The 13,790-nt window shown below is 52.2% G+C and overlaps 2 protein-coding genes across 4 annotated transcripts; one reads left to right on the top strand and one right to left on the bottom strand.

Annotated features, from left to right (window-relative positions):
• Window positions 1-996: 996 nt before the first annotated feature.
• On the bottom strand, window positions 997-11,385 carry BLCAP (BLCAP apoptosis inducing factor). Its single transcript, XM_047853661.1, has 2 exons — window positions 11,282-11,385; window positions 997-2,968 (listed from the first exon to the last, which is right to left on the bottom strand). The coding sequence occupies exon 2, from the start codon at window positions 2,790-2,792 to the stop codon at window positions 2,529-2,531; it is 264 nt and encodes an 87-aa protein (XP_047709617.1). The 5' UTR covers window positions 2,793-2,968; window positions 11,282-11,385; the 3' UTR covers window positions 997-2,528.
• NNAT (neuronatin) lies at window positions 4,795-7,162 on the top strand. Of its 3 annotated transcripts, none has more exons than XM_047853664.1 (3): window positions 4,795-4,954; window positions 5,893-5,968; window positions 6,202-7,162. In XM_047853664.1, the coding sequence occupies exons 1-3, from the start codon at window positions 4,883-4,885 to the stop codon at window positions 6,429-6,431; spliced, it is 378 nt and encodes a 125-aa protein (XP_047709620.1). In that variant the 5' UTR covers window positions 4,795-4,882; the 3' UTR covers window positions 6,432-7,162. The 3 variants fall into 3 exon arrangements, with proteins under 3 accessions (XP_047709620.1, XP_047709618.1, XP_047709619.1); XM_047853662.1 differs by having other exon boundaries at window positions 5,893-5,973; XM_047853663.1 differs by lacking the exon at window positions 5,893-5,968.
• Window positions 11,386-13,790: the final 2,405 nt, after the last annotated feature.

Below are 13,790 nucleotides of genomic sequence, written 5' to 3'. Positions count from 1 at the left end.
TCAAGACTTTGCTGAACCGTGAAATATATCCAGAAACCCAGAAGAGAAGAATTCAGAGATAAAAGCACAAAAGGATCAGATAGAAAATACTCAGCAGATATATAGTCAATAAAAGTTGAGTTCTTTGAAAATACTTTTAAAATGGACAAATCTTTGGCCAGTTTTGGTCAAGAAAAGAGGAAGCACTCACTGATCTGCAACACTAGGAATGAAAAAGGGGACAAACTGACAGTGGGGAGATTTAAAAGGGCAGGAGAAAACTGCACAAAACTTTACAGCAATCAATTAAAAGTCTAGGTAAAACATGTGACCTTCTATGAAATTACCAAAGCCCTTTCATAACTGTTATTTCAATAGACCCTTACAACAGCACTGTGCTTTGGACAGGCAGTGCTCCAGTTATGTTTTCTAGAAGGAAAAGACATTGAGAGGTGGACACCCAGCACAGGCCCCCGACAAGCTACTCACTCTGTCTCAAAGGTCACAGTCACAAGGAGCACGTGCCCATCAACGACAGGGACCCGCAACACTCTCGCACTTCCAGCCATCACCGTAAGCCCCCTGGTTGGAGGCCAGCCTTATTTATTTTTCCACTTGAAATGCCATAAGGGGTTTCACTTTATTTTTACTTCAAAAGCAGCACCATAAAAATCCTTGATGATTAGAGCTCCAGCTGTCCTAAGTTGTTTGTCAAGGGATCGGTTACTCAAATCTCCTACGGAGGGAAACAGTTTCAGGCGAGAAGCCATGGGAGCTGAGAAACACAAATGTCTCATCTCTAAAAACTTTGAGACTCCCTCCTGTTCACCGCCTGGCCTGCCCCCTGCTCCCCCTCCCCCAACCCCACCATCTGCTCTCCAGAGAGCAGATCAAATTTTCGGGCTAAGGTACTCTGGCGCCAAGGACTCAGCCCCTCCATGCTACCCTCTGTCCCCCACCAACTTAGAAATCCAACACCACGACCCAAATGGACTGCAGCCACATAAAACCACAAAGTAAAGTTTATAAAGCTTTATTAAACATTTCAAACAGCTGTGCAACGAACACACCAGAAATAAAAGCTCCAGAACGGCAGTCCAAATGTTCCACAAGTGTGGCCTCACGGTCCCATTCCCTAGATGGACTGCCTCCAGTTCTGTCCTCTGCCTGGCCCACCGCCCTTCCCACTCAGGCAAGAGAAGGATGGATGATTTAGACTGGACGGACAACCATGCTAGTCCCCGGTGGGCAGGGGCCAGGAGAAAGTCTCGTTCGCCAACACTTGTTACTGAAGCGCAGAAAAAGCAAAAAGCAAGTGACAGTCACAAAGTCTTCCTGTGTATTCTTCGTAATGTACAGTCTATATGCGCAGGACTGAAGGAGCTCCTGGCACGAGGATGATGGCCACTGCTCCTCTCTGTCTTGTCTGAACCACCTCGGAGTCCAGCGTGCTGGTCACCCTGCAATCCCCATGCTAAATAAAAACTGCAGCGGCACCTACTATAGCTAGCTATTGCTAAACCTCAAAATCAGAACACGTTCGATAAAGCTTCTTTAAAAGGAATATACACATGTATTTGTACACGCACACACGCACATACACACACACACTCACGGCACACCAAAATATATTCAAACACCTATCAAGGGGATCATGGCTGTTATGAAAAAAACACGCAAGTACTCTTCCATTCACTCAGCTGGGGACTGCTAGATCTATGTGGACACACCACACCTCAATCCTGCAGAGCATGCACAGGAGACACAATGAGGCCCCCCCTCCTCGGGACAGTTGAGAAAGGCAGGAGGAAGGGCAAAGAAAGCGAGGCTGGGCTGGTAAGCATGAGCCCAGAAACCCAGGTGAAAGAGCAACAAGCATCTGTTACTTCTTTCTTAAAAATGAAGCGGAGAAAATACTGGAGATCTGTGGACAACAAACAGTCAAGACATGTTTCTGTCTAGCCTGCTGACCGGGGAAAGAAGGATGAAAAAGCGAGGCTCTCGGGCGTCAGCAATCTCTTTAAATTCGAGATAAGTGCAAAAATGAGCCCTGTCTTGGACAGGTGCTCCCCCAAAAAGGAAAGGGGCGGAAGAGAACTAAAGGGAAACCAGGAGAGGGACTGAGGGGTTGGTAACATTCTGGGAAGGGAAGAGACCCTGACAAGGAGGGGTCACAGAGGTGACGAGACTGGCATTTTATCTGCCCAGGTCATGCCGGGACGGTTGACCAGGATGGGTGCAGACTCCTCGCAGGAATGAGGCGAGGGGGGTGACCATCCTGCCAGCCTTGGGGAGCAAGGGGAGGAACCGAGATGGGGACAGAACACACACAATCACAAGACCACCCACGACTATAGGACTCTACAATAAAAGCACCGGTCAGTGCCATTATTCACATTATAAGGATAAAACATCACAGGCCAAAAAAGGCGCCGTCAGGAATGTGGCACCCGCGGGGCTGCGGGATTTGAAACTCCAATGCTTTATGACCTATGTCAATGCCTCCCCTCCCATCTTCTGCTTCCTTGGAAAGCTAACAGGGCAGGCTGTTAGGTGCCCACAACGCCGGGGTCATGCGCCGATTCCGGAAGCGGGGAATCAGAGCAGTGGTACAGGAAACAGTTTCCCCAGCAGCTATAGCAGATGAGGAACAGGGCTGCCAGGAAAACCAAGGCACAAATCGTGCAAGGCTTCCGCTCCAGAAGGAAGCTGAGCAGGTAGAAGCCCATGAACATGGAGTGGCTGAACCACAGGGCGGGGTTGAGGGGCTTGGGGATGAGGAGGACGGGCAGCAGCCACTGGAGGCAATACATGATCTCTGCCGGGCAGGGCCTTCACCAAGGCCACCGGGCACCGCTGCAGGAACCGACCCAATGGGAGCCAGCGGGCGCAGGCAGCTGCCCTCCGCTTTCTTCAACCCTCACTCTCCAGGAGCTGAGCCGCTGTGCTCTCTGGCTGTCAGCCCGGGATCACCAAGGCAGCAGGGATCCTGAAGAGAAAAGTCAACACAACAGACAAACAGACAAAAAACAGACAGACAGACAGACAGACAAAAAAAAAAAAAAAACAAAAACAAAAAAAAAAACAGGAACAGAATGTATACTTATTTGGGAAAATGGATCATGGTTAACAACAGCAAATGTGAATGCCCTTTCCTCCCTGCCCACCCATGGAAGTCTACTCCTCTCCACATCACCTGTCCAGGAAGCCTCCTGGGGTGTCTCCCCTAGGCTTGTCGGGGTTGGGCCAGAGGGCTCTTCGGGCAGGTCCGGCACAGTGGACTGGCTTTGCCTGGGCCCTGCCCAGCAGAGATCATGTATCGCCTCCTGGGGCTGCAGCCCGTCCTCAAGGGGCCCAGACCTCACAATACCGCCCTGTGGTTGCCATGGATGGCCATGGGCTCAGTGGGGCACCCCCAAGTAATAAGAATAGGATTCTGTATCTAGTATCTATCATAGCAGGTGCTCAGGGGAGAACTAGAGCAGCATGCTGCCGGCTGGAGTTTGCAGGCAATGGATCTTTGCATGCTCTGCGAAGCCGCAGCGACGGCACTACCAAATATTTTGTTTTAAGATGGCAGCCCAGCATCATTTTGTCCAAACCAGCCAACTTCTTCGAAAGTCAACATATTAAAAAAGAAAAAAAAAAATCACCATGCTACTTCATCCACATTGACCTCGCTTGGATCACTTACACTTTCCATCTGCTGCTGGCAACCGTATAGAACCTGACCTCTGTGAGCTTTTAATCAAAATTAATTTTCTATCCACACAGGGGCAAATGCCAGTTGGCCCCTGTGCTAGGCAGCTTGCTGGAGAGGCGCTCTGGAGCGGCAGGCCACCAGTGCGCTGGGGCTGAGCTCCCAGACCGCGTTCAGGTCTTCCCGCTGTGCCTGGAAATGGAGCTGCAGCAGCCACAACCCTCTGGTGGCGGTAGCAAAACCCCATTCCAGGCTGCAGCCGCCCAGCGCAACGGGTACAAAGAGCCTCCTTGGCTGTGTTAAGACCTACCAGGGCCTGGGGGGAGGGGAGCAGAAGAGGGAGGCTGAAAAGACCTGTCCAGCAGAAAACTATCCCACAGCACCTTCCGACCACTTCTCGGTAAGCTCATCCCATTCCTTCCACGCACACAAAGGCACCAATCCCTCTTGCATCCCTCCCACAAGGTAGATACCCGGGGACTACCACTTTTGCGCCTAGAGCTCAATGCTCTGGCTCACTTTCCTACAATAGTCACCGTGGTAGTGACCGTACGAAGCGGGACGCGAGGAATGAGGGAAAGGTTATGTGCTCAGGGACTCTTGTGAAGCCGAGAATGTAGGCTTACAGCACATCAAATATTAGAAGAGTACTGACCAGGGGCCTGTGAAGCCAAGGCTCCAGGAAGGGGCACCTTTTATTTGCTCTGCGGGGCAGATGATCTCTAAGTTATGTTTTCGTGGTTTCCCACCCATGACCAAGGTGGGTTCTGGCGCGTCACGGGACACTGGGCTTAAATTTGCAGGCCACGGCTCAGAGAGGAGGGGGTTCCACACCAAAGACGTGCATCCCCTACCCTAACCCTTTGCGCTTCTCAAGAGTTGCAGTTCCCCTCCATTTTACACTAAAATTCAAAAGCGGCACAGCGGAATCTTCTGGAAAGGGGCTAAGATGGAACTCAGGAGGCGGGGGTCGGTGTGGAAAGAGCAGATGGATTATTTTTTCCTCTCCCGGCGAATGAGGAGCGCCCCCGGCCACCCCTCCTCATGGACACCCCCAAGCGCGCATGCGCACTTGGGTGGCGGGCGGATACTTAAGGCGCGGCCACGGCGGCTGCGGCAGTGCGCCCAACAGCGGACTCCGAGACCGGCGGACCTCGGCGAACCGCGCTCGCTCTCAACCACTCACCCACCACTCTTGGAACCATGGCGGCAGTGGCGGCAGCTTCAGCTGAGCTGCTCATCATCGGCTGGTACATTTTCCGCGTGCTACTGCAGGTAAGTGTGCCCAGGTTCCGGGTGGGAGAGGGGTCCGGATGCGCGCCCCCTTAACCGGCAAGCCCACGTCGCAATTGCCGCCTCCCAGACCCGTCCTATCCGTATTGCCGCGATCCCTGCCTGCCCGAGTGCCGCGGTCGGCACCGCATGCCCCCGCCCGTTCCTTGCGCCCTCCTCCACGCGCAGACCCTTCCCAGTGCGCCCGCGCCCGGCCGGGAACAAAGAGTTGGGGCGCGGCGGGCGCCAGCCACTGACGATCGCCAAGGCTCTTAGCGACCAACGCGGTAAGAAAAACCCGCTACACCCAGACTCGACCCCAGGAGGGAGGCGGGGCACTCCTGTTTTGCGAAGAGACTTTACCCTCGCATAGCAGAATTTTCCGTTTTAAAAAATTGCGCATTGCGGGGAAATTATCTTTTAAAAACATATATAGCGCTTGCGAAGGTGGGATGAGAAATAAGTTAGAAAAAGGCACTTCTCAGAGAAAAAATAAAAAGCACTTCATAAAAAACCCACAACGAATTAAAGAAAAGTAATTCGCGGGAAAAATGAATTAGAGAAAATGCGCATTGCAGGAAAAATAAATCTGGTAAAAGCACTTGGCAGAAAAAAAAATGCACTAGATAAAAAGCGCATTGCAGAAAAAAATTAGACAAAGGAGCTAACAGAAAAAATGAATCGGATAAAAGCGCTTTGAAGAAAACAATTAGAAAAGGTTCTTTGCAGGAGAAATGGAAGAGAAAAAAAAGCGCTCCCAATAAAAGACAATTCACTGTATTTAAAAAAGAAATCATAGAGACAAAGTGCTTTGTAAAAATTAATAAATCAGAAGAAAGCACTTTGCCCATAAAATCGTTTACCCTAAAAGCACCCCCTTGCAGGAAGAATTCCCTGCTAAAGGAATCCCTTTGCCAAAGGAATCGCATATTTCCTTTAAGGTGTTCCTGGAATGCTGCATTTACTGGGTAGGATTCGCTTTTCGGAATCCTCCAGGGACACAGCCCATTGCGAGAAGTGAGGTATACCTAAGTTGTGGGTCCAATCAGCTTGCTGCCATGCAGCCTTCAGCACAGTTGTAAAAGCTCCAGCTGCCCTGACTCGTGGACAAGCTGCGCCCGCGCCTGCCTCTCGAAGTCCGACAGGCAGGCGGGGCAGGAGGGGGGGGGGGGCGGGGGCGGGCACGGCAGCGCTGCAGACTCGCTGCGGGTACCTGCCTCTAAGGGCAGGTCCTGGGTCTCTCACCGCAGGTGTTCAGGTACTCCCTGCAGAAGCTGGCGTACACGGTGTCGAGGACCGGGCGGCAGGTGTTGGGAGAGCGCCGGCAGCGAGCCCCCAACTGAGGCCCCAACCCCCAGCCCTGGGCGGCCGCGTCACCAGGTGCTCCTGTGCTTCTCGGCCAGCATGGGAGCCAGTGCCGCGCAGGAATGGGGGGTCCCCTGTGCTCTCTCGCCAGAGGAGCATTTGCCAAGGTCAGTGAGGGGCCGGTAGGCCCCCGGAGAAGCAGCACCGACAATGATGACAATACCAGATCCCTTCCAAACCCCTTTGCGCCCCTCTGACCACTGGGTGGGGTAGAGGGAGGAGGGGGGAGCAGACCCCCGAGATCTGGGCACAGGCAATGCATTCTGATCTGGACCAAGTCGGGACAGCGCCAACCCAGCCCCGCAGCCATGGCCATGCCAGCAGGCCCCACCACAGAGATCCAGACAACCATACCAGCCAGCAGAATGGACATTCCATCATCACCAGCGGAAGCCCTGAATCTCGATGCAGCAGACAAGGCGCCAACTGCGTGCCTGTGTGGCGGGACTGGAGGGCAAGAGTGAGGGAAGAGGGTTAAGAAATAGAGTGGGGCCCTCTCACTGTCCCTTGCCTACAACACGTGCATTCCAGCCTTGCTGCCTTTGCTCCCTCGATTCCCCTTCCCCCCCCCCCTCACTGCCTTCTAAGCCCACCCCAAAGAAATGTCACTCAATTTGGACTTATTCAACCAGTAAATGAATCCCATCTTTACTAAAACACCTTCTCCGAGCCCCTAGCCCCTCACTGATCTTGCTTTCCCTGGTCTCACGCAGTTGTGGTCAATATTGTGGTAATCGCTAATTGTACTGATTGTATAAGTGTGCATTAGTTGTGTCTCCCCAGCTAGATTGTAAGCTCCTGGAGGACAGGGACCACCTCTACAAAAAATAAAAAACCAGTACCTCCCCCATCTCGCACAGTGTCCTAGGACCCTGCGGGGTGGTGGAGGTGCACCAAACAGCTGTCTCTTGTGACTCCTTTGCAGCTTCGAAACATACTCCTAAGACCGGGCTGATGCACCCACTGAGTTGGGGGGGGGGGGGGGCGGCGGCACACTACTTGGGAGAGGGAGGCCACAAAATGGGAATAAGCTGGGACCCTCACACACTCAGTTCCAACTTCATTTAACACTGTTTTGAGAAAAAGGACCACTTCCCCCACTCCAAAGAGAAAAGTCTACATCTCAGTTTGTGGTCTCAGAATCGGGGACCATCTCCCCTACCCAGAGGGGTGGGTGCCTTCACTGTCCTGGAATAAGGGGCCGTGGCAGGTAATCAGCAGAAAAGATGGGAGGCAACAGGTGGGAGTAGCCCTCAAGATGGGGTGCTAAGGACCAAGGGACGATCAGGACTTTACAACACAAAATTTTATCTCCATCCAGGAGCCCCAAGGAAATGAGCACTGGCAGGGTAGGCACTGGCTTAATGAGTATGGGATAAGAGGTATGGTGTGGTGCCTCCCCTGCCCAGCTTATCCCTCTAGGCTGTATAACCTCTACCAGGACCACTGCAAGGGCATTCTGCCCTGCCCCGCTACTACTCTCCAGATCTCTCCATGAGTGGGTTCTTCGCTTCTGTAGGCATTAGCCTCTGTATTTTTAGGGGTGCTTACCAGGTCCCTGGCCCTGGGCTCTCCCCTGTCATGTCAGGGTGGGTGGGCTGGCTGGCTCCTCACTTCTTTCTCCCCTCTTTCACTCCTGGGTGACTCAGGACTCCTTTCACATGGTCAGCTGACTGCCTCACCAAATGGCCCTGCCGCCTGTTCAGCCTTGTCTCTGGCTTCATGTGTCCCTGTCACTATACACCTGTTCCTGGGTCAACACCAAGGGAGAATCTGGAGGGCCATAAATCTCTCTCTCCCTGCCACTTCCTCAAATCCCTTAGTCACAGTTGTCACAAACACTTCTGGGGTACAAAGCACCTTGCCCACCCTGAGCCAGATAATGTTTCCCCTCTTCTGAGCACCCCCTTGTTTCTAAACCCACTGCAAGCACCTCTAGAGGCATCTATAGCTTCAGTACAGCATCAGAGAGTTATGTGGGTGGAGGGGGCAGACCTCAGTTCCGGTATTGGGCTTTATCATCAATCAGCCCAGGGAAGCTGGCCAGGTTACCTCCTACCCCTCACCTTTAGCTCCCCTCTGTAAAAGGGCTGCTAAGATCCCAGTGAACTCCAGGATTCTAGAAACATTCTGTCACCAAAGTGCCAATCAGGACTCATCAGGATTGGGGTAGGGATGTATAATGAGAGACTCCATCTTCCTTAGGCTGGGTGGCTCCTGCTTGTACTATAGCCTGAAGGTGAGACAGGTCTCCTCTTGCCCCGGGGTGACTCATCAGCAGGCAATGCCCACACCTCCCTTCCGAAGCTGTACCTTGGCAGGCCTCGACTGGGAGTTTCTGTGGTCTTCCACACTAAACCCACAGAACCATGAACATTTCCCCATGTGTTTTCAATGAAGGCTGCCTCCCCTCAGAGCCTTCGAGGGGTGTGCCCACAGCCCCACTGTCCCAGATGCTCTAACCTCAGCCCAGTTATAAGGCAGCCAGGTTCAGGTAGACAGGCATGCAAGGGTCTGGCTGCTCTGGACACAGCATTCTCCCCTTAGCCTCCTGTGCCCCCTTTAAAAGCCAGGAGGCTGCTGGCAGCCCGGGGGCTTTCTAGATAATCTTGGCAAAGCCCACCTGTGGGGCTGCTCCATCCGTCCCTCCGTGTGGCATGGTGAGATGACAGACTTCCAGGCAAGGGCTGTCCTGGTGGCCTGCATCCACATGGGTAGGCTTGAGTGTGCAATGTCTACTCTTCCACTTTCACCCCTCATCCCCCCAAACCCTCATGTTCTGGCAGCAAACACAACCCACTGGAGAAGACAGAGGGAATGCGTTCACTTTCTATTCCTGTGTGGTGCCTAGAAGTCTGGTCCAGACACACCTTGTTTACAAAAATTTTTCCAGAAGCAATACCATGAAAACATTTTATTCTGATAGAGAGCAATGGTAGAAGTTGAAAATCACTAGAATTTCATTGCAAGACCCTTAGTCCACAGGCCTCCCTTCTTCCTAAACTGTTTCTGCCACCACCACAAGGCTTTGCCCCTGTGAGACCAAGGATACAGCAGATGAGTTGTGAGGGGATTGGAATGGCTTTGCAGGACACCAACGGGCACGATCCTTGGCACTAATACCCCAAGAAGATGTTAGTGTCTCAGCCTAACCAGTCAGGTTAAGCTCCAGGAGGGTTTGGGTACCGTGGCTTTCAGAGGTGTGGGGTGCTATGTGACAGTGTCATCTCTATCCGTGGAGCATCTGGGTTGTGACTGAGGGGGCGGAGGGTTTCCCAAGCTTCATGCAGGACAGCCACAGCTCATTACACCTGGGTTGGATGAGGGAGCAGGTCTGCTGAGAGCCATGTGCTAGATCCCCTATTTTCAAACTGTGTCTACTCAGGAGCCAGCATCCTAAAGTGAAATTCTGAATTTGCAGTTAGTTTTACTCCCCCCCCCCCCCCCGAGATTTAAATGTGCACAAGCGTGCACACACCACACAAAACATTGGTTTAGCAACACGCTCTTTTTCCCTGGTGACCTCTGGCTTCCTCTATTTGCCCCAGAGACAGGTCACCACCTTCTCTGAGAAGGATCTGGTTCGCCCTCCCTTCCGCCCCTTCTCCCTCCCACAGGGCCCGTACCCCGGCAGGATCCCGATTCCTGAGCATTCCCAGAACAGGAAGTCAAAGAGGCAGGCAACGCATGATCCTTGGTATACAGCACACAGTGACAGGCTTGAGATGGAATGCATATGTTTCGAAGATAAGAGAACAACAAAAAAGACAGCCAAACCCAGACTTCCAGATTCCTCTCTGAAACAACACGTTACAGATAAAAGGTTAAGCTGTTTCTGGCAGCAATTCTAACAAGACCAATTTCAGCTATGGAATTGATCTGGTCACTGGAAACTGACCAGGCCTCTGAATCTGGTAACAGATTTGTTTGACATTAATTAGTCTGTCGGATTTGAAACAAACACATAGACAAGATCTAACACTTGGCATTAGCACTTAAGCTGGAACTTTTTTTTTTTTTTTTTTTTTTTTTTTGGTCCTGGCTTTGGTGTTGCCGTCCAGAAGGTTGAGGGGATGGTTGGACCGTGTCAGGCAGGGCAAACAGAAGCTGTTCCCAACACACCAGTTCCCTGAAAGGGATAAAACACGATCCGAACCTATAAACAGAAAGATCATTTCCTCCCCAGGACAGACCCCAGGCTGTCCCAACATTTAGCGTTGAAAAGGAACACGGAGGCCTGGAAGGAATTTACAGAAGGTTGGGACGGGGGAAGGGGGAAGGAAAAAGCAACTGTTCCCCAGCCCCCATTCTTCTTTCTAGGCCACGGGTGTGCCAGGCATTCCGTTCCTTCAGCTGCCCTTGAGGGCCACTCCCCATATACACTGGAGAAAAGGGAACGGGTGTCCAGACCTGAAAAGTTACGAGGGAGTGAGAGGCACCCGCGACTCAAGGCAGAGCGTCAACCTATTACCTCATCACCTCAGACACCAAAGCGGGTGCCTGTATGTGTGGGGAAGACCCCTCTCTCCCCTCTCCCCCACGCCCCTTCTGATTTAAAAAATGCGATTTAAGTGGCGGGGACAGAGTGGCAGGACTCTCAGAACCCGGGACCCCTGCCGTGGGCCCCGGGCCGAAGACGCGGTAGTCGCGCCCCTCAGCTCCGCGCTCCCCAGCTCTGTCTGTCCCTTCCTGGGAACAGACAGGCGAGCGCTGACCTTGGAGGCCAGACCGAGACCCAGGGGTCCGGTGGCCCGCCCTCGGGCCGGAAAGGGACCCCCAAGGCCCAGGCTGGGGCCACACAGGGCAATCACGTGACACCGGACAGGGGTGGCCCCCAGGGTGCGCGGAAGGAAAACCCCAGAAAGGGACCGGGCGACGCCTAAGGTGACCCCGAGGGGACAACATGGCGGCACCGCCGCACTGAGGGCCTCTTATCCCGTCCCCAGGAGGCCGACGCCACGGTACCTGCGAGCCCTGCCATGGCGCCGCCGCCACTGTCGCCTTCGCTGCCGCAGCCTGCCTCCACCTCAGCTCGCCGCCGACGCCGCAGGAAGCCGGGGAGACGCCCCCTTCGTCTTCTAGTGGAGCAGACCGAGGACCCCTCCTGGGATCGGGCTGCCTCCAGCAGACGCCTGATCAAAAGACCCAAACCTGCGTCGTCCTCACCCGATATTCCCTCAATATCCGCTTTATATGAGCCTTTGAAAACTTTCTATGTATGTGTGAGGAATTCTGGAGGTTCTCAAGTCTTCAAGCCCGAAGAATTTTCAATCAGGCGCATCTTGGGTAGTCCCGAATCACGGTTTCATGGTCCCCTCATGCATATGCAGCAGATTGTGATCCTCACTCTTTGAGAGTGGAGGGGGCGTTCCTTAGTTTTCCGTGGGTGAACTCTTGATTCCAGTGCCCCATGTGGATCACCCGTGTCATCGGGAAAACCTTCCTGTGGCTCAAAGTCCGCCCCCTCCCTGGCTCTTTCACCAAGCGGCCAAAGTTCAGGAGCGGAAAAACCAGGTTCAGAATTTAAGACCAGACGTGGGGCAGGACCTGATGCCTCCGCTTTCACTATACCTCGGGCAACTTGCCTACCCCGGTTCTCACCCAGCTTCCCTAGGTCTGATGAAATGCTTACTCCACTGCGTTGTTATGGGGGATTGAATGAGTCATTTATCAGCTAATTAAGCGCATTCCTTGAGCGCTTCCTCTCTGTTAAATGCATTGCTAAAAGCAAGTGGAGTGGAGGGTGGCTTAGACACTGCTCCAACCTGCCATTCTAGTGGGGTGAAGTGTAGGGGCGGCGGGTGGAGGAGGAAAGAGAGTCATCAAATAATCACTATGTGTCAATAATATTAATCAAATCAATATATAGTTATGCAGCATGGGATGCGCGGTGGGAAAGTAAGGATTATGAAAAATGAATGGGGTCCTGACATAGGGTGAGGGTAAGGGTGGATCATCCTTGCGAAGCTGGCATTTAGATTGAGAAACCAAGGACAGTTAGGAGTTGTGCAGGGCAAGAGTAAGAGGGGAAATGCACTAAGCAGAAAGAACCATTTGTGCCAGACGAGGTGGGAAGGAGTTGGGGGCGGCGGGGGGGGGGAGGGGCATGAGGGATGAGCAAGGAGTAGGGCAGGTAATGGTACCAAATGAATTTGGATTTTATCCTGAGAGTAATGAGGAGCCATTTTCATAAGGGGAATGATAACAAATTTGGATTTCTGAAACGCTACCCTGGCTGCATGGCTTGGAAGACAGTTGGGAGCAGGTGTGGGGGGGCCAGTTAGAAGGCTGTTGCAACTTTCTAGCTGCAAAGTAACAATGACTCAGGGTGGCGGTTTGGGGAGGTAGAGAAGTAAAGGATGAAAGATTGCATGTGGGTGTGTGCTAAGGCAATGGCAAGAACATCTAGGTTTTTGCCTTGAGTAGGAAGGAGTCAAGAGCCCTTCACTAAGGTAGTGAAACCCGAAGAAGGATCAAATTGAGGGAGAGAATACAGAGTTTGACTTTGAGAAGGCAAATCTGAAATGCCTGGGCAACATCTAGGTGGAGAGGGTCAACAGGCATTTTTATATGAGATGAGCTCAGAAGAGAGGTCTGGGCTGGAGATTCATATCTGGGTAACATCGGCACACAGGTGATGGATGGGATCATGATGCTGGATGAGATCCCAAGGGAGGGAAGATAGATTAAAAAAAAAACAACAAAAAAAAGTAGACAGAGGAGGAGGAGCCAAGAAAGGAAGCTGAGAAGCAGTGTCCAGACAGGTAGGAGGAAGACCAGGTGAATATGGGATCCCAACGAGAAGGTTTCAAGAAGGAGAAAGTGCTCAGTGGGGCTGACTGCTGTAGAGGACAGAAATGGCACCACTGGGTTTGGTTAAAAGGAGGGCTAACAGACTATATCCTTTATAAGTCCCCCACCCCCGCCAACAAAACAAAACAAACAAAGAAAACCACCAAAAAAAAAAAAAAACAAAAAAACAATCCACAAATCAATTGGCTTAAAAATAAGAAGGCTGCCACCCAATGGCAAATTAATTGAGTGGCTTGGCAGTGCAGTGTCATCATGGACATTCCATCTCCCAGGTTTAATTCCATCTTTGATCTGCTATCCTCATGATGATTTCATGCTCATGGTCATAAGATGACTACCCCAGTTCCTAGAGTCACATCCACATCAAGATGTCCACTCCTCCCCCAGCTGAGAAACAAACTGGATGTGGCCTCTGTCTGTCTTGCGGCTAATGGGCTGAGGGATCAACGCACCCATTCCAATCTCTGGTGTTCCAGTTTCCAACACTGGAAGAAAAGAGGAGTCTCGGAGTAGAGACAAGGACGTGCAGCCACTGAAATTCTTGCATACAGCTGGTGAGAGAGGAAATTGGTACAGCCACTTCTGATAACCGACGGTTTCTACTAAATCCGAACATACACCTCTGCCGTGACCTAGAATTTCCACTCTTAGGTATTCATTC

This window comes from Prionailurus viverrinus, chromosome A3 (genome assembly GCF_022837055.1).
Source record: "Prionailurus viverrinus isolate Anna chromosome A3, UM_Priviv_1.0, whole genome shotgun sequence".
In the NCBI taxonomy this organism is placed as follows: Eukaryota; Metazoa; Chordata; class Mammalia; order Carnivora; family Felidae; genus Prionailurus; species Prionailurus viverrinus.
This window is presented reverse-complemented; position numbering and strand designations above follow the sequence as displayed.